The sequence below is a fragment of the Lissotriton helveticus genome, chromosome 12 (assembly GCF_964261635.1).
Source record: "Lissotriton helveticus chromosome 12, aLisHel1.1, whole genome shotgun sequence".
Taxonomy (NCBI): domain Eukaryota; kingdom Metazoa; phylum Chordata; class Amphibia; order Caudata; family Salamandridae; genus Lissotriton; species Lissotriton helveticus.
In genome coordinates this window covers 306,675,063-306,693,377 of record NC_136073.1, presented here as the reverse complement: position 1 = coordinate 306,693,377, position 18,315 = coordinate 306,675,063, and the positions used below count along the sequence as shown (strand labels likewise).

At 41.6% G+C, this 18,315-nt stretch overlaps 1 protein-coding gene across 1 annotated transcript in view; it reads right to left on the bottom strand.

Annotated features, from left to right (window-relative positions):
* The window catches only part of LOC144799804 (cocaine esterase-like), a 557,476-nt gene that overhangs the window by 35,536 nt on the left and 503,625 nt on the right, over positions 1–18,315 (bottom strand). The window contains exon 10 of the mRNA XM_078671375.1: positions 2,126–2,203. Within this exon, the coding sequence (XP_078527501.1) occupies positions 2,126–2,203 (78 nt within the window). The remainder of the gene's footprint in view (positions 1–2,125; positions 2,204–18,315) is intronic.

Genomic DNA, 18,315 nt, shown 5'->3' with positions numbered 1-18,315 from the left:
CGACTAATATGCAGGAAAGGGAAGGTTTGGGGACTGGCAAGTGGGTACACTTTCCCAGTCAACATGGCAGTACCAGACTGCACACAGGCTCTGCATGGCAGACCTGAGACACACTTTTACAGGCTGCTTCTGTGGGTGGCACAGCCAGTGCTGCAGGCCCACCAGCAGCATGTGGTTTACAAGCCATGGGCACACTCAGTGCACTGTACTAGGGTCTGACAAGTAAACCAAACCAGCCAATCATGGAATCACATCCATACATCAATTTACCATAGGGAGAGCATATGCACTTTAGCACTGATCAGCTGTGGTAAAGTGCCCAGACTCATAAAACAGCCAACAACGGGTCCGAAAAAATACAGGAGGAAGGCAAAAAGTTCAGGGATGACCCTGCAAAAAGGGCAAGTCCAACAGCGCCCTATTACGGGGATTCGGTTTATCGGCGCAGTGTTCGCACATGCTCGGTTTACTCTCGTTTTCAAGCTTGCCAGTTGCATGCTCTCCATACTCCTATTTAGTTACTCTCCTATTTGCTCCTGGTTCAGTATGTTTCCTCATTGTATTCCTACTCTTCACTTACAGATATTTGGCCCCTGACGAAGGGCTTGGATAGCCCGAAATGCATTGGGATTTAAATAAGATGCATGCATTTATATGGAGTTGAATCTAAGATTGATATGAAGACTTGAATATCAACCATGATCTATACACATTAAAAACTCAACGTTTTCAACTTCATTGTGCAAATCGTTTTGACCACGAATTAGTTACAACATCTCTTACCCACATCCATGTGAGTTACAGCTATGCTCAGGGGGATGTCCCCTATACAGGTGGCGCTTGCTCAAGTTGTACTACACACCCTTTGACCAGAGGGTGAAATCCCAGAAGCATGCAACAAATTTACAACAGAGAATATATTATTGATGTGCGCAGTCCAATTTCAACGTATTCAATTGTAAATTACTAAAATAGAGCAGAAGAGAGAAAAGCAACATTTCGTTTTTGTTGCTTTAAACAGCTGCTCCCTGAGCCACCTTTCACCTTGGTTACTGGCTCTGGCAGCAGGCGCTGTGATGTCAGAACTCAACTGAAATAACTTATGATTAAAGTTCCACGTTGTATGGTATTTCGTTTTTTGACATTTCTATCTGTATTTATCCATATTTATTTTTTGTCGATTTTATATGCATTTATCCATGTTAATATTGGGCTCAGTGCAAAAAATTATGCTACAGTGGGTATATTTCCACATTTATTTAACCAACAAATGTTTACTCGTGATTGAAAGTTCACGTGGTTTTACCAATTTATAGTACCTTACAGTAATTTGAAACCATTTGCATTGTAGAACAGTTAGATAGCTACATTGTTGCGGCTATTTCAGTTTCATTAGAAAATCTTTTATTTATTTTTTAGCTTCTCTGTCTGTCAGTCAGTACAGCTATTGGTATAGCACAAATGATTGACAGTAGTTAATATCATCCAAAAGAATACATATTTTCAGTATTTATCAGTATTTAAAAATAAGTACAGACTGGAAAATATATGGTTTTCTACCTGTTTTTATCTGTAATAATCAGTAAAATTGGGAACCTTACTTATTATGTTCTGGCGTCACAAGTCACTGATTATAAAGAGACTGCCTTTTATACGTGGATTACTGAATCCCATGTATTATAACAAGATAAACAACATGCCAGATTGAAAGATGTATTGATTTGTACTAAATGGTATGCAAAATTGCGATGCAAAGTGCAAACTTTCCCCATTCAAACTTTGGAAGATATGTTATGTGATGGGATGTTTGTCACAGCTCCCCATCAATCAAAGCATGGTTAGCTGACCTAGTGTAATCCAAGAGACAAACACACAAAGACACTCCTCATGTCAGACAACCACAGTGTGGAGGGATTTTGTAGAATATAAGAAACCAGAACATCTCTCCTTTGTTGGCAGTATTTGGCTGCTTTTTCTAAAACAAAACTTTGTCAGCAATTTGTACATTGTTGGTGGTGGTGTTTACAGCTTCCAAACTCTGACCATGCATTACAAGGAACAAAAGAATACACATTTGCGGTGGTTGAATGGATCACCTGTGTTATCAATTTTAAATTTTTCTTACCGTAGGAAGTTTGCCTATATTTTTAATGGCAGCTTCTTTATCCATGCCTTCTTCCAAATTAGAGATGTTCAGAAAACCCTGCTCAAGAAAACAAGAGAGTGAATTTGTGTATGTACATTAATCACAACAATTAAAGCATAAACAAATAAATTCACAATGTCATTTATAGGGCTCGCGTCTCAGAGGTACAGCCTACACCTTACCAGCTGCGCAAAGAGTATCTGGAGCAAGCAGCACCTGCCTCCATGTCAGCATGACAAACCTGTTAGCAATTACTTTTTTTCCAAAGACAGGACCTCAGTGTTGGCGTACGTCTTTGGAAAAACAATAACTTATTTGTACCAGGTGAGTGATAAAAGGTGGGCTCTGGATCCACCATTGTTTCCGTTGAGACCCAGAAATTAAAAGTGTAGGTGGTCAGAAAGAAGCATTAGAGCGCAAAACTTTCTGGCAGGTTTTCTCACCTGCTGTTAGATGATGTCAGTAGACATCCAATTTGGCTGTTTTAAGACTCCAGCCTCACAGGGTCCACACCCCTGCCAACACCCCCCCACACACTTTCCTAGGGTCTACTGAGAACTAAGGGAAATTAATGGACGCTGCCGTTGCTGCAATCTGACTTCTCTTACTCTTTTCAGAAAGTTAGCTCTGGTGGGCAGTGGATGGAATATGAGAATATCAAATTGCACTAGGGCAGGTATCCGGTCTTGTCAAAAATATATTTGCCCTCAGCGTAGCTTTGGGAACCTGCAACTTCAAAGATATTTAAATAACAGAAAAGGGTTAAACGCAATACAAATCCAAACATGTCTGTTACAATCCATCATAACATTACGAAAAAGTTAATTACATAGAATGTTTCAATAAAAAAATATATATTTCTAGTCTACACCAGCCATATTTTCTGTTGTACAAATATCCTGAATTCAAAACATGTTAATCTATTTCCACTCCCAGAAGGGTAATTCTCTTGATTTCTAGGGGGCCCAAATATAGTGTGACACAAAATATTGCCTGCAGAAGGATTTTCAATAAGACCTGAATTGGAGAAAATACATATTTTTCTTTTAGTGATTCTAATAAAAAGTATAAAGCACCTGATTTATAGTTCGATGGATGGGATACTCTGTCTCATATTGGACGGCTATCCGGTGCACCATATTACAAGTGCATTATATCCTATGGTACTTGTATCCCTGCGGATGATTGTGATGGATTATCCTATCCGCACAACTATAAAATAGTTCCAAAGTTCTTTTGATAGCTTTTTGATAGCTGAGCCATTATATTGAAACAAATACTGTTGTGTTCATTATACATATCCAGTTAGCAACGTAAAAGCTGATCAACAATGTCCCTAATCTAAGCTGCTTGCAGAACGTTAGTGATTCATTTGCAGTAGCAAGTTCAATACAAATTCAATTCCCTGCATAGATGTGCTGCTTAAGAAAAATCTGTAATCGAATATCCACCTTTGCAGCTACCAATGTTTTCCCTTTTTTTAAGACCAATAACACTGTTTCCTGGTTTGAATAGGTACTCTTTTTAACTTGATAGTGCCTAATACATCCAATACTCCATAGACATGGCTCCCTACATGATCAATATTTTTCCCTGCCCCAGGAGCCTGAGTGACCTACAGTCACTGTGATGCTTACACCATCTCCAGAAACCAACACATATGGGCTGCTCAAGAAACCCTGTACTGGTGAGGTCTAGCCTACAAAGTGGCATCCTGAAGAGATCCATTTAGGTAGCAATTGGAAACCTGAGTGGTAAGAGAAGCATGACAGGATGGTCTGCTGGTGCTTAGGAAATGGGAAAGGCCACTAATGTGTAGGAATTGGGCACTGTGGTAGCTGTTCTCTGTGAGAAACATTGAAAGTGAATCATGGAGAAAGTAGAGAATTGATCGTTGCTGCACCTTCGAAAGTGCTGGGATGTTGGCTTTGGACCAGTATCCCTTCATATGTTCTTTGTGTGGAAAGATGATTCTGTGATGTATTGACTGCTTTTCCCACTTGGGCAAGCAAACACAGATGGCAGTGATCTGTAAGTTATATTAGTGGGGACTAGAGACCAACATTTTAAGGTATAGTGTTTGGATGCCTAATCAGGATATGTTGATCATGGAGGCAAGTGTCCTGAAGCAATAACATTGGGAATGTATTGTATACCTCTAAAATGGTACCCTTCATGTCATGAAGCCTCTTGGCACAATTTTGGATTTCAAACTAAACTTTGTAATATAGTTGCGGTTTCACCCCTACCTGACTACAAATGATTTGCTCAATGTGATAAGACACTGCTGCATTGTGAGCAGTAGACTGTTTCTATCTAAATACATTTGCCACTTCTTCATCATAATAATGTGAACATGTTACTGAATAGACAAAGCCCATTATATATTTTCTTATTTCACGTAGCTTCTTGGCGCAAGTTTGGCAACTATACCAAGCTCTACATATAAATTCCGATTGCGCCTCTACCTGACTATGTTGTCCTAGGCACGTGTTAAATACAATTTCACTATAAATCAAGCTCTGTACAGCAACCGTGATCATGTTTCCGCTTATTCACACCATGCAGTGCACATGTTGAATAATATCTTATTATATTTATAAACAGCTCTCCTGATTCAGGCCGGCTGTTGCAAGTGTGCAATCACTCCTTCGATACTTTGCTACCTGACCTGGGACCTTGGATTCCTTAGGCTGGGAGTTATCATATACCCGTCCATCTTTCACTTTAGATAAGGCACCGTTTAAATCCCAAACACAGTAAGTATTGGGCACCAATTCTATCTTGTCTGACCAGCACATTCTTGCCTTGGGGACTACTAACCCGACTGTTTTTCCCAATACAAATACATTTGATGACGGAAGCATTCCTTAGACTGGGATTTATCAAATACCCATCCATCTTTCACTTTAGATAATGCGCCGCTTAAATCCCAAACCTAGTAAGTATTGGGCACCAATTCTAGCTTGTCTGACCAGCAAACTCTTGCCTTGGGGACAACTAACCCCACTGTCTTTCCAAAATACATATAAGTTTGATGACGGAAGCATTTAATACCCTTTATTGGTTCTTTTCACTCCCCTCGCAAATGCGGCATCTCGCCTTGATATATCACAACTCTGGTTCTCTCTCACCGAGGACTGTGTGACTTCTCTATCGCTTTTAATTTCATGGCCCCTCCATTCTCTTTCTTCACTAATTGTTAGGTATTAAAACTGAACACACAGATGTACAAAAGAACAGTGTATAGAATTAAAAAACGGTACCTTTTTACATAACAGTTGTAAATAGCTTGTGATGTTAATGTCTTATCTTATGTCAATTTGTTTATATATATTTATGATTGTATATATGTTCATTGAACCAACAGCCTTGAAGAAATCTTTCTGATAAGGACGAAACGCGTTGGCTGTGTTTTTGATCATCTCAATCATGTTTTAAAACTTCATTGAAATAAAAGAAGAATTCGGAAGAATACTTGTGGACATGGATTTTATAAAATTCTTTGTCTAAGTTTATCTGTGGTGCACCTGTGCAGTATGCTTAAACCTCTAAAATGGTATATGAATGAACGTTTCTACAGTTGGTTCTTTCTAATTTACCTAATTCAATATTAGAATAGGGGCAGTAAATTAATGATGAGATTTAGTTTGTTGCATTACATTAACTAGTTTACACTCGTTTTGAGACGATACCTGACTCGAGGGTGCTGACGGTTGACCTTAGTGAGGCGACAGTACGGTCATTTTGGACCCCAATTAGAAAAAGGGCCACCCGAGAATAATCATTGGACTGCAAGGAATTTTTAATATCAGAGATGTCTGTATCCGGAGCACCTGTAATTTATATATGACCAACATATGCTGTCCACCTCAGATAGACTTTTTCAAACAAGACTGAGCTATACTCTATATAAGATTGGACATTCCAAACTGAGGTGTTTGCACTTTTAACCATAAGTCCTCAAACTAAGGCTGTTCTTACGAGCTTTGATGACCGCATTTCCCTCTTATGCACAGACGGAAAAAGGGTGCTAGGGGAGAGCTCTTGTCCATTGAAACAGGTGTTTGTATGAAAACCTCCAATACAAGAAAGAGTGCACAAAATAGAGGTATTGATAAAGATGGACTAATGAGACAAAATACCATTGAAACGTGTTGACGCCACATTTTGATACACAATCCTGTTTTTGAGTACTGGTGAAAGAAGGCTAAGTGTAGATGGCATATTCCCAGTCTTGCAATTTTATGTTGTGACGGAGGTGTAAAGTGTATAGACCAATTTTTTTGTCTAGCTGCTAGTGTTTCACTCTTGATGTTTTCATGCTTATTGAGATTGTTTTTAAGGTGTTTTATTTCCTTTTTTTAAATTATCCTATGCTATGAATTGTATGAATTAATGTGTTTTTTTAATCATAATATTGTACATACAAACAAACAATAAATATATGTGATATACTTTTTTATATACTTTGTGTACATGTTGCTTTCCCTATTACATATGGTCCAATGGAAGGAGGTGTGAATTTGAGACAAAGTTGATAAGAGTGTGTGATGAGCGAACATTAAGGTCTTTTTTAATAGTATTTACCCCAAGGTATCTTTCTCTTTTCACTGAATAAGTGCCCTACTCCCTTGTTGGTGCTAAGGGGGCCCTCTTATTCCTAAAACATCCAGCAAGGATCTGCCAACCATTCATGTGAAAAGGCTTGCTAGTGCAAATCAAGTTGTCTTGGGTATGTCTAGTTTGAGACCAGCCAGAAAAGTCCTAAATCATTATTAAAAATACTTAAAATAGAAGGCATTAGGACACAGCCTTGACTCATCTCACAGGTAGTCGCAAATTCTTTTATTCGCTCTCCCACTTCTCAAAATTATTAACTAGCTTTATTATAAATATGCATTTACTTCAGCATGATTATCACTAATTTCTCCATACCCTCATTTTTAGGAGACTGTCATATCAAATCTTGGTATACGAAGTCAAATACAGACTTTGTGTCAAGATAGGTACCAAGGGTCTTTATGAGACTGAAATGTGTAGAGAAGATAGGATACAACCCAGAGCTCTGTTCTACAGGTGACAGCTCATTCCAAATCCTGTCCTGACATTTCTTAAAATATGTTTGTTTTCCTATAAATCCAGTATATGATTGAGCAACAACTTCCTAAATATAACCAGTGCTTAATTTGTGCCTGTGGTTTCCGTTGCTCTGCACCAGCACTTTATTGTCAACACCAGAGCTTGTGATAGTATGCCACAAGGTGGCGTTGTCTAGCTAATTTAGAGATGACCACAACAATAGTTAATTAGTAATTCAATATACAACAAAAATGTACTATTACCTGCCGACCAAGCCATTCTAATAGCTTTGGGTGCCTGGAATAGCCCGGATTTTCACACAAGTAGGAGTGTGTTGGCTAGTAGTTCTGTGATCACTATAATTGGCAGGATGGCAGGGGCGGTGTGTGGTGCACGCTGCAGTGGCCGGCCTCCTGACGAGAGCTTCACTTACTGATGAGAGCCCTGACAGCAATAATGCCACATTTCAAGTGTAATTTCTATGCCACCAGCAGCCTAGCGCAGGGAGCGAATGTATGTTGTTATCCCGCAGTCTTTTTCCCCACAGGGAATCACAACGCGGTCTTTACAACGACCACGTTGTGATTAAACATACCTTTACTCCGGAAGTTGGAACAACGACTGGCGGGGGGGCGCTGGATGTTGGAGTAGTATAATTTACTATTCCAACTCCAGTCTGTGCGGACACTAGGGAAGGTGTTGGATTTTAAATCCAACACCTCCCCCCCGCAAGTCATTGTTCCAACTTGCAGAGTAATGGTATGTGGAATCACTACGCGGTCGTTGTAACGACCACGTTGTGATTCCCTGCGGGGAAAAAGTTTTGTGGTAAACGTTGTTTACCTTGGGGACCATCTACATCCAAGAAGGTAATAGCATTACAGACGTGAGATTAGCTTAAGGGGGCGGGTAGTTGCTAAGAAGAGTGACAGTTCAAGCCAATCTGGGGGCACGTGGGAGAACATTGGTTATAGGCTCCGAAAAGCATGGTAGAGAGTACCATATGTAATGGTGTCCAGAAGCGTGGGTTCTGCAGCACCCAGATATTCTTTATACATTATAATGATTTGGAACAGAGCCCACATAGTAGTGAAGTGTTTGCTAGGTAGTTGGGTCATCATAAGGGAGGGGTGGTCCAGGCAGAGGGGGTTGTAGTGTTTCATAGGAATGAGCGAGGAGTAAGGCACTGCCACATTGCATATTGTGGCCAAACTGACAGGGCCCAGGCCGTTAATTGTACTGTATGCATCTCTGTCATCGGCCTAGTAAAACGGGAGTAGGGCATCTCCTGTATAGGAAGTGGGTGTATTTGGCTCTGCTCTAAAGCAAGATGCATGGCTTATCTGCTATTATGAATCCAGTGATGCGTAAATTCAATCTGGGCCATGAGGTAGTAGATTTCAAATTGAGGCACTGCAAACCCTCCCCTATCATAAGGAAGACATAACATAACATAACGTGTATTTGTATGCGCACGTTTACCTTGTCGGGGTCTCTTGACACTTAATAACAGATGTTCATAGTATACTCTAGCTCAGTCAAGGTTGCCTATGTTATGTTAAAATCTTTTATATAGCGCACAGCGGCCTCAGCGAAAAGGCGTCCCAGTGCTGATCGTAGTGAAATGAAAATTAAGGGATTAGGCCGTGGGAAAGAGAAAGCTCTTGGCAGCCTTACGGAAAGACTTCAAGCTTTCCAGACAACGCATCTGCGTAGGCAAAGAATTCCACAATTTAGCTGCCAAGCAGCGAAAAGATCATCCGCCAGCTCGGAGATGATTCACTCGCGGGACCATAACTAGATGTTGCCCAGCTGATTGAAGTTGGCGTGTAGGTACATAAGGTATCAGAAGATTGGACAGAATCTCAGGGGAAGAAAATTTTAAAATTTTAAAAGTAAAGCACATCTGCCTATCTGCCAAAACAAAGAAAATCAAAAGCGAATTTAGCTGTTTAAAAAACGACATATTCAAGGGGATAGGTATGTTTCAAAAAATATAGAGCAGCTTGGGCAGGATTATGATTTTTATCAGAGCAACTCTTCCCACCAGAGAGAAGGGCAGAGTGATCCAATGATCCACTTTAGCTCAGAGCCCATCAATATATGTCTCATAGGTCTCTAACTGGATTGTTTGAGGGCCAGTATGATATAAAATGCGTAAATAATGCACTGGATTGGTCTGCCCCTGTAATGGAAGTGATAATGAGGGCTGAGTAGTAGAACTCGTAAGCGGAACTAGTATGGACTTTGACCAATTAATTTGATAGCCCGTCCAGCAGTCGAATTTAAGTTAACTCATCTAGAGTCGGGCACAGATTATCTTCTGAATTCTGCACCACAAGGAGAGAATCATCTGAATACATAGAGAGTAAGGTGTAGTGATACCCTAAAGTAATCTTGCACCGGGAATACAACTCTTGAAGTATGCAGGCAAGGGGTTCTACTGTAAGGGTGAAAAGCAAAGGGGAAAAGGGCCAGCCTTGGCTCGTGCCTCTACTGATTGAAAACGATGTAGACATCCCTCAGTTGATCCTAACGTAAGCCAGGGGGACTGTGTAGAGCAATCTAATCCATCCAACCACAATTCCACAAAGCCCCATTTTGGTAAGCACTGCCATAATCAAAAAGACCATTCAACATTGTTGAGCGCCTTGACGGCATCTAAAGGTGCTGCCAAAACTTTCAGGCTGGGGGCTAATTGATGTGTAAGAGCAAACAGAGGTAGAACGTCCTGGAATAAAACTAGATTGATCTAGTCGTACCAGGAGGGGCATGATGTGTAATAATCTATTTGCCAGAAGTCTGGCTTGTATTTTACTGTCCAGATTTACCAGGACAGGTGCTCTATGAATCACACCGCTCAAGGGGCTTATCTGGCTTGATAAGGGTGATGCTGAGCATCTCCGTCATGGTATGCAGGAGTGTACCAGGTGCATAACCTTTATCAAGCAATTTACAAAGGAGACCTTAGACATCAAATACTCCGTATGTTACACTGTATGGGTTGTATCTACGTGGTAATATGATCAGGGGAAAAAGCCTCCTAATTCCCTATTAGTGGAGAATATCCACTCAAACAGAAAGAAAAAATGATCAGCACCCACTAATTTCAATTAGCTTCAGTAATACTTCAAAATTGAGATACGCTATTGTAATACTAATTATGTCCCAACAGGTGTTCCAAATCACATTTAATGGATCGCAATCATATCCATGGAGATAGTCAGTTAGTAAATGTACATAGTCAGTCTTCTTGTGCAGTCCCTGCGTTCATCATATGCCTCTAATAATAAAGGTGCAAGCTCTTTGACATACGTATTATCAATCAAATTCAGCAGGGAAGCCATCACTGATAGGGGCACTCCAGTTTCTAAGCTGCTTAATTACCATTTTGATCTCTTCTAGTGAAATGAGCTTGTTTAGTACAGCATGTTTGTCATGCCCCAAAAAGGCTAAAGTGGCCTGCTCCAAGTAGTTATGAATAGTTGTGTCTTCCCCCTGTAACTTGGAAGTGTATACCTCCCTGTAAAACCCAACAAAATTGTCTGTGATGGCCTCTGGTGCATAAAGACACTATCTGGCTGATGTTTGGAGGTATGTTATATGGCTAGTGGCCCAACTAGGTCAGAGCAAAGAGGCCAGCCTGCTCTCGATCTATATCCTCCCAATAACGCCGGGCCAATGCATATTTACCCAAGAATTTTAATTCTCTAACCTCTTTACCCGTAAATTCAGTCAGAGTATTTTGCATGGGTTCTAGAGAAAATAATCAGGTAGGGTGTCATAGCGTTGCTCTAAACTACGGAGCTCACTTTCCAAACATTGTAGGCGAGCCCGAATTGATCTAAAAATTTCGTTGCCTATGTACTCATCCCACACAATGGCTGTCAGTGTGTCCTACAGCATACCCACCTTATCAGCCAACCCTCTGTTTAAGTTTCAGAAAGTTGGTTATCACCTGACATCCCTCCTCTTACAAGGCGATGTCCAGAAAAGTCTTGGGGGACAAATGCCACAAATATATATGTTTCCGCCTACTGGACCAATCAAGAACCAGCAACACTAGGCAGTTTGTGTTACATCTCACTAGCCAGCTTGTAGCGATGTGTTGCATCATCCTCAGTGTCTGAGATACGTTGTTCAGCATTTGTGATCCAACTGTGTTGCTTGCCCAAGCGATCTCTCATGTTATCCATACCCTGCGTCAGGGAAGCTATTTTCTGATCAATTGCAGAAAGACTACATTTCATATCTAATATCAGGGACTTTACAACACTTGGAGCCAGATGTAGGAGAGGAATTAGCGGTCGGTAACGGCCGAATTCGCCCGTTACCAACCGGTATTTAGGAATTGGCATGTAGGGGCCAGTATTTTACAGAATCGGTAAATTTACCGATTCGGTAAATTTACCGATTCTGTCAAATACCGAATCGGTAATTTTACCGATTCGGTAATTCCACATGTAGGTGGCTCTCCTGAGAGTGCCACAGGCCCTTAAGAGTCGGTATTTTACCACCCAATCCTATTGGGTGGTAAAATACCGAAAGCAGGTGTGCATGCACATCTGTGCATGCACACCTGTGCCATGTGACACACAGACATGCCCTAAGGGCATGTATGTGTGCCACATGGCACACATGCCTGTATTTGGGGTGCTAGAGGGTGTCAAAGTGACACCTCCTGCACCTTTGCAGGATTCGGTATTTACCGATTCGGTAAATACCGAATCGGTATTGCCCATTGATTCCTATGGGCTTCAAGGCCCATAGGAATCAATGGGCAATACCGATTCGGTAAATACCAAAAGTTACCGATTCGGTAATTGAAAATAAATTTTTACCTACATCTCCCACCTTCTATTTTACCGATTCATAAATACCGAATCGGTAAAATTCGGTATTTATGAATCGGTAAAATAGAATTACCTACATCTGGACCTTGGTCTGAATGGTTCCCGCTCTGTGCTATCATCCCTGTCAGACCTATGGGAGTCATCAGTGGGAGGAGGTTTCGCCTGACACTTGGTATAGAAAAAAAGGTGAGATTGTCTAGTGTCAGATTTGCCTATGGTAAAGTATAGTGCTTCTTCTCTACACTTCCAAGATCATAGCCCCCTGGCAAGCACTGTTCAGGAGAGCACACTTTTAGATTTTAAATAACCACTTATACACTTCAGGAGGTTAAAGCACAGTCACTAGGGAGCCTTAGGGAAGAAAATCCATCTAAGTGCACTTGATTAAGCCTGCACTCCACCCTTTCATTGGGTTAAGGATATTCCAAAGTATATGCTGTAGAAGCACAATATCTAAAAGGAGGGTGATGCCAAAGAGAGAGTACCCCAGGTGAAGCTGCTGGGCGACAGAGGCAAGCGGGAGTAAACTGACTGTCAATTCTTGCATTAAAAAGAAGAGAGTGCTGGAGCCATATGATCAGCCCTCTGCCATGTGCAGTTGAAAGACATCGCTGTCATGTCATGGGCCACAAAAGAAAACCACAAGGAGGCTGTGACAGTCCCACGTGTCCCAAATGTCCAACGGCAACGGCGACCATCTCAGCTGGCTGGCTCTACTGGCCACAATGTTCCCCCTAACTGCCTAGACACTCCAGTGGGGCTCTTCACCTCAGCGGCAGGCCGACCTGAGCAGGCACCGCAGGACTGCACTCACTGGCAGATACGGGCAGCGCTTCAAACTATGTGCTCGCGCCTGCATCACTGCCAGCCGCCAAATCAGCCCCAGTGCGGGAGAACTTCGGCCAGTGTGATACAGAATGATGGCAGAATCCTGAGTCATGCAACACAAAAAGATGATGGACGGAATGTTGAACATTGTAAAACATTCACCCTTAGTCACAGGTCTGGGTTTAGTCCATTGTTATTTTGCTCACCACGCAACCCCAGTTCAGACATAGCCATATGCAAATCAGTCTTAACACTGTGCCTCATGGGAACAGTCCAGACTGAACTGCCAAGCCATGTCTTCCCTGGACTGGGATCAAGCATCCAAGGACCGGTTTCGGGCTTTCAGCCCTCATCAGCCAGGATAGCTTGACTCCAGTGGCGTAGTGAGCACGGGACCCACGTCTGGGCATACCCTTCCCACTAAGTGTGAAAATGCAACACAAAAATATGATGGGCAGAATGTTGAACATTGTCAAACATTTACCCCCAGTCACAGCTCTGGGTCTAATCCATCATTATTTTGCTCACCAAGCCACCCCAGTTGAGACATAGCTATATGCAAATCAGTCTTGACCCTGTGCCTCATGGGAACAGACCAGACTAAACTGCGCTTTGACCATGCTTTTCACTGCAGGCCCCAGCTTTCCATCACACAGAATCAGAAGAACATCCAAAGTCCAAGACACACTGTTCCAACTCCGATGCAGGGCCTCCTTCATCACTATGGAATCGACGCAGTGAGTCTGGATATTTGACAAATCGTCCCCGGGCGTCAGATTCTTCATCAACATAGCCTAGCAGTAAGGAACTGAGGCTGTGTGCTGAGAAATCGATGCATCACTTCCCCTTCCAGTAAGTAGCAGACGCATCACCTCCCCTGACAGTAAGGAACCCTCGCATCACCTCCCCTGCATGGCACTAAGGAACCGACGCATCAACTCTCCCGTCAGTAAGGAACCGATGCATCGCTTTGCTTTTCCAGAGCCTCACCTCCCGTGCACCTCGCACAGTCTTTGTATTTTGATGCACCCACAGTACTTTGTGTTAAAAATGACACATCCATAGATTTCTATGGATTACATTTGCTTAACCATTAAAAAGTGATATCTTTACTTGTGTATGTTGGATTGCTGTTGTTTTGGTCTTGTTTTATTAAGATAAATATTGGCCATTTGTCTAAACTGGTGTGGACTTATTTCATAGTGTTTTCACTGTGTGTATATGTAGAAAAGCTTTACTTTGTGATAAGCCTGACTGCTCATGCAGGGGTTATCTTACCAGTGTGACTCTCTTACTATGACTAGAGTGAGGGTCCCTACTTGGACAGGGTGAAAACCACTGCCAATGAGAGACCTCATTTCTAACAATTGGCCAAAGTTAGAGCTGACGGAGGCTTCCCTGATGATCTGTCAGCGGGCCCTCCACCTCTAAAATAGGCGGCAGAACTGCAAGTTTGATGGGGCAGGACTTCTGCCAGTTTATGTCAGAGGTCCCACTTTTCCAAACTTTAATAAATGATCCAATTAGTCTTTTTATTCTCGCTGCATGAAATCACTTTGAATATTCAATGCAAACAATGGACACATTCTGCAAGATTTCTCAATCACTGAAATTCAAATCAGTAACAAGAAGCTTTAGAAAATTAGTTTCTCGTTGTGTCTAATTCATTGTCAGTTTCTCACTTGTTCTCTCAGTATTGAAACTCTCTTTTCTTTATGATCTCTATTTGAAAGAATGTGGTGTCTCAGTTATGTTTGCAATCATTTTGGATAGTATCTGTCTAAAGGAATAGTTTGTTACAGTGTAAGAGATCTCTTTTTATGGATGGCTATATTGAATCTTCTTTCACATCCCCTTCCAAGTTTAGCCATTTAGCTCTCTTGGATATAAAAAAGAGGTTTTTGTTTGATAGCCAAAGCATAAATATTTACTGCCCACATTTCATCTTTTGAATTTGTTAAGTCACAGAAATCCTTGTTTTTGTACTGTTGTCTAGCCTTTGTGCAGTCATGCTGAGGCTGTATGTAACTGAATGTATGTTGATTTGTATGTTCTTAGTTACCCCTACTAAGTGAAAAAGACCACTGTTGCATTATATCTTTATTTTTTTAATACTAAAGTCCACATTTAATTTGACTGCGCCATCAATATTCATTTGGAGATCGAGGCTCAGATACTTATGCGAGCCTGGTTGCCACCTCAGCCCAGAATCATTTATCATAATCTTATTTCATCATACATTTAGGAGAATACACTCTGATATGGTCCTGTTGAGTGTGTATCCTGAAACATTTGAGAAGTTACTAATGATTGATAATATTCCAGGTTATTAATTTTTTGATGTGAAAAGGCTAATAATAAAATGGTGTTAGGAATTGGGCTTGTGGTTGAGCGGGGTGTGAGCCCTTCTCAAGTCACAGCCACAATCCTTGTCAGGCTGAACCACAAAAAGTCACAAAATAATCTGTGCTTAACCCTCTGGTAGCTTGGCACAAATACAGTGAGTCTTAACTTAAAAGCGCGTGTAAAGTATTTATGCAGCACACACGCAGCAATAAAGTGAAAACACAACACAAGAAAAATCCCACACCAATTTAGAAAAATAAAGTAACTTTAATAAATTGTTTCATACCAAAACAAAAACAATCCTGTCTGTTGAACAGGAGATATGCAGTTTCAAAGTATTTAGGTAAGTATAGGGCCCAAAAGCACAAAGCACCAACTGTAGGTATGTGGTTGCACCAGACAGGGACAAAGTCACAAGGACAGGCTAACTGCGGTGAAGTGTGGGCCGGATACAGAGATCCGATTACTCCGACTGAGAATTGGACTTTATGTCCTTGTTGCAGAACATTGCATTGCGCTGCATCTGTTCCAATGAGGAGCTTCGAGGGCTCTGATGTGAGGTGCTGCATTGGGTTGTGTCGCTCTTTCTTGGTTCCAATGAGGAGCTGTGAGAGCTGCGATCCAAGGTCCTGCATCGAGTTGCTCTGTACTGTGTTGGTTTTTATAAGGCGGCCAATCAGGGGCTGTAAGGTGCACCAATGTGAGTTCCTGCATCTTACTGATTCCAGTTACGATGCCCTACATTGGTTTAGATGAAACCTACAATTGGGCCAGGGGGAGTACACTCTGATTCCTGTGAGATGACTGCAAGCTGTTTCTGACGACTGCAAGCACCCGCAGAAACGCTATGTGTGCTCGGACCCATAACCCACCCATCCAGCAGTTATGCAGCCGGTAAAGGGAATCTTCCTCTCTTCCTGAAGCTTGAGTTTGATCCCGTAATGACTTTTGGAATCTACCCATCCAGGATCTTGCCTGGTTGCAAAGGGGGATGCACGGGATGGTGAGTGGGAGTGATCTGACTGGCTGCCTGAGAAGTTTGGCAGACTTCTTCCTATATTGTTCCTACTTGAGAGATTACTGGTGATCTGGGCAGATGGGATGCAATTATTGGAGCTGGGGTAGGGCCAAGGTTGCCCTTTAAGGGAAGAGGGGACTTGACAAAGGGGTCCCTAGCACTTTGTGGTCAGAGTGTTACAGGCACGGACAGCGGTGGCCGTGCACAGTATGGCTTGCAAAGAGATTGCAATCCAAAAGCAGCTCTTAAGTGCCAAAGCACAAGTTTTTTTCTACATTCTGCCTGCTACCTGCTTATGTTTTAATTGGAAAGATTCTGGAACTCTTATGTCGAAGGAAGATCATCACCCTTTTTTTTAAGTTGTCATACCGATATAAATACAGTCCCACCCGTTTAACACTTGCAGCTTTGGCAGCAGCAAGCTTAAGAGTAGAAACTCTGATAAACTTGTGCTTAGTTGAACAGACTTTGATGCAGGAAATTCTCAAGGGGCAATTTAATAACTTCTACTCCCTGCAAAATTGAGCTTCTGATGCAGTGAATCACATACTTTAACATAATGACAATTAGAAATCTAAGAAACAGACATTTAGTGGTGAAATCTCCTTGATACTCATTTAGTAGTAAACGCATCAGCAAAATATGACAAAGAGCTTTATCTATGTGAGCTTTACCTAATGCACCCCAGATTCCATCTTTCTTTGTCAAAAGAATGGATTTTGCACCCTCGAATTTGGTGCCCAGAGATGAAAATCCAAGGAAGGAAACCCCCTTCTATGGCACAAACTCTGTAGAACATGCTGCAGTGTCAAAGGGTACACCACTATGCCATAAAAATTCTGAAACTGCCCTCACCATTGGAGACAACGCTCTCCAGACACACGCGCATGTGATGGAATTCATGTTACCTGATGTGGATATTAACTCCTTTATATATTTGCATCAATCTAAAACTGATACAGAGATCATGCAGAATGTTCACGATACCACTTTTCAAAAGAGACATTGGCTTTTTTAAAAATAGTCCTCTCTCTCTCTCTCTCGAGGATCTTTCAGATACTCAAGTGCTTCCATTAAATTCTAGTATTCAACAACCAAGAGATTATCTGGTTATATAAGAGGCCCTTTTTGTCTTACAAGGCATAATATGTTCAATTTTAAAAGTCCTAGAGAAAACCACCTTGAATTCTGGTCACATTCTGGATTCTTTAAGGGTAATACTACCAGCGCTCACTCAAAAAAAAGATGGAGTGTACCAAGCAAAATCTGTACAGCAGGAACCATTATCCTCAGCAGAGATATCTAGTTGTTTGACAAAGAAGGAGGAAGCAACAAAGGAAAAAAATAAAGCAAAAATTATGGGAATACCCTCACATAAGGAAAAAGCTATGGTGGCGGAAAAGCAGCAAGATACTATCTATTCTCTTCAAAATTATCGTAGTGTATTGTCACCATGAGGTAGAAGGATCCTACAGCTGTATTCCCCATATTCGGAAATAACAGGGTCAAATATGCAAAAACATCAATTTTGCAAAGAAATGACAGAGAAAATGACTATGGAAAAAGAGGAGCACAACCACCCTCCCCTCCGGAGCACAACCACCCCCCCTCCCCCCCCCCCCCCCCCCATCCATCGAAAAGGGAAAAGGAAAATGCTGGAATGGGCCAAAAACAGAAAAATAAGAAATTTGCAAACAAAGGCAAGAGAAAAATGAAGCTTGGATCCTAAGCTTCTAAAATAATGTTGAAAAAGGATGAAAAGACTGCTTTTCAGTCATAGCTGCCAGATACATTTCTTTATTTATCTAGACCACTACAAGAAAGAATCCTGCAGTAAATCTAACTCTCCACTGTAGAAGGACAACTATCCTGAAACACGTGTCTAGAGATACACAGCACTGGCTGCACCAACAAGTGTGAAAACTGAAGCCTGACAAATAATTAAGTGTTATCATGCACTGCATTTATTATGATGCATCAGGGCAAACTGAGTGCTGGGATGTGAGGCAGTGTGCGCCCACCCTCCTCCTATTTGAAAAGGC